This window comes from Montipora capricornis, chromosome 8, assembly GCF_036669925.1.
Source record: "Montipora capricornis isolate CH-2021 chromosome 8, ASM3666992v2, whole genome shotgun sequence".
NCBI classification, from domain to species: Eukaryota; Metazoa; Cnidaria; class Anthozoa; order Scleractinia; family Acroporidae; genus Montipora; species Montipora capricornis.
The window spans coordinates 5,605,014-5,607,513 of record NC_090890.1 but is presented as its reverse complement, the minus strand read 5'-3'; the positions used below and the strand labels follow the sequence as shown (position 1 = coordinate 5,607,513).

At 43.3% G+C, this 2,500-nt stretch overlaps 1 protein-coding gene across 1 annotated transcript in view; it reads left to right on the top strand.

Annotated features, from left to right (window-relative positions):
- LOC138058902 (AP-5 complex subunit zeta-1-like) overlaps positions 1-2,500 on the top strand; it is a 26,973-nt gene that overhangs the window by 11,368 nt on the left and 13,105 nt on the right. The window contains exons 13-15 of the mRNA XM_068904353.1: positions 155-238; positions 732-798; positions 2,126-2,252. Coding sequence (XP_068760454.1) covers positions 155-238; positions 732-798; positions 2,126-2,252 — 278 coding nt within the window. The remainder of the gene's footprint in view (positions 1-154; positions 239-731; positions 799-2,125; positions 2,253-2,500) is intronic.

Here is a 2,500-nt window from a genome sequence, read left to right as displayed (position 1 = left end):
AGAATGGATAGTAGACATTAAACTGAAGTAATTGTACACTAGAGATACAACCTGAAACTATTAAAGGCAATTTTAAAGACAAAACCTTGAACGGTTGATCCGTTTTGTTTGATACTCAAGCTGCGTACACTTGGTTTTGTGTTGATTTGTTCAGATATTGGCCTGGTATCCACGTACTTATCTCAAAGAATTCATGGACCTTTTGCCTGCCATGTTGAACCAGGATACCGTTGTTGAGGTAAGCGTTTACTAGCTTGCGAATCCGGAGGTTTGTTCGTTTGGAGTGACGGATGCGCGGAAAGCCAGAAGAAAAGGCCGGGGGAGGGGGGGGGGGGAGGCATTCCCTTTCTCACCTTCCCCTTCCTTTTGGCGAGTAAGGGTAGGGGTGGCCTTCGATTATTAGCTTCGCCTACAACCAGGGTCACCACAGCAGCTAGTGCCTGCTGTTGTGGTCCCGTAGATCAAACCACAACACGCGGAACTCCATGACTTACTCTTCGTGATCAGTAGTTGGGTCCTCTAAAGCCCTACCGCGTAAACAATAACGGTTGTGTTAAGACGGGGACTATGGCTTGAAAGTCTAACGATTTGCAGATGCAAGTCCAAAAGAAGCACTCCTATGTTATTTTAAGACCTCACTGTTGGTCTTGCAAGGGTTCAAACCTTTGTCCTTCTCTTCGGTAGTCTGATGACAAGGTGTATTTTTCTGGCTTTTTTTCTTTCGTGGTTAGATGCTTCACACTCTCCTGGATTTGCCATGCTTGGCAGCAGCATTGTGCACCTCATCGTCTGTCAAAGGTAACACTACCGTAATGCATTTAAGAGGCTGATTTAGCAACAGAACGGGAACGTCAATGGCGACGTCGCGCGCAGGAAAACTACCAATGAGAATTTAGAATAGAGAAGAAAAGAGTAAAGTCTACTCTATTCTGAATTCTCATTGGTGTTTTTTCTGCGCGCGCCGTCGCCACTGACGTTCCCGTTCTGTTGCTAAATCAGCCTAATATTTCCATGTAGTATCTGCTGCATGCACCACACACTTTGTTGTTGTCATTTTTTGAAGAGGCTAACCCGCAAGCCTTAGAGCGAGTTTCAATCAAGTGGCGTAAAACCAAAACCAAAGTAATTACTTTGGCCAATCAAAAAGGACGGAGACAGTCCAGTAAACCAATCAAAACACGAAGAAATTACACGTAGCCGACACAAAGCGCGGGAAACTGTTCACGCGCGAGCCACGATTGGTTTTTGTTTCACTTCTGATTGGTTGAAAAAGCGGCGAAAGAACTTTGAACCAGTCACTGAGTGAAGTGATGCAAAACCAAAGCAATTCGCTAATTACTTTCGACACTCAGTTGAAAACCGCTTAAGTATCAGCTGCATGTACCATATACACTTTGCTGTTGTCATTTTGAAGAGCCTGACCCGCAAGCCTTAACTGATTCTTGCTGGGATTCGTATTTGACCAGTTAGTCCATCTTAGTAGTTACTCAAATCCATTTCGCGAAAATATTGTGAAATGCGCGCATTGGACACTCAGTCCGAAAATACCTCGTTTCTGTCTTTGGTCCGGCAAATTCAAACACTCTTCTTAATACACACGACCTATAGCTTGCCTTGTAAATTGGAGTCACCAAGTTTCCACTATGTTTCATGACTAGCAGGGCTGGAAACTAAAAAATCAGAGCACTGGCCATCTAAGTGAGTAACCTTCAAATGTACACTCTCCCAAGTCAATTTTCACTTCTTCCAACTTGGTAAATTCCTGGCCGTTTTCATAGCATTCCTCCGCCTTTGTTGTTCAGTTTATGTTTTATTATAATTTTTTCCTTTGTTTTTGCATGATGAGATTTTCTGAATAAAGCTCATACTCACTGTGTCCGTGGGCTTAGCATAGCGACCGGGGGCCGGTTGCTCAAAGCCTGGTTAGCGCTAACCGTTGGTTAAGAGCTATCAAAACCTGTAGGTTTCCATGGTATTTAACGCTGGTTCGGGCGAACCATGCTTTGAGCAACCCGGCCGGGCCAGGTGGTGGGTGATTATTATACTTAAGTTGATGTAGCTTAAACAACTAGCATTTTGTCGTGCGAACTGGTGTATTGATTTCATTTGTTCCCTGCTAAAACAGCTAACAGTGGCGACAAGATGACATTTGGCCAGCAGTCGTCTGTGGAGTCATTTCTGGCACCTGAATATAGACCTCTATATAGCTTCATTCTGAGGCCGGAAGCTGGACACGGAGACACCATTGACAAGTAAAGCTCTTTATATCTGTTTTTAATTTTTTGTTTATTTATTTAGCATACTAATCTTTTGCGTGACTAATGTCCTAACCAGAGGTTAATTTGTTGTTAAAACAATAGGATGAAGTTTTGTTTCGCAAAAATCTAGGAAACGTGTTTCCTTTTGGCTGATTCCTAGCCTGTTAGGTACAGGTATCTTCTAAATGATTTGTAATGGCCAACACTTGAGAAAAGAAGGAAAGTGGCACCACTCACAATGA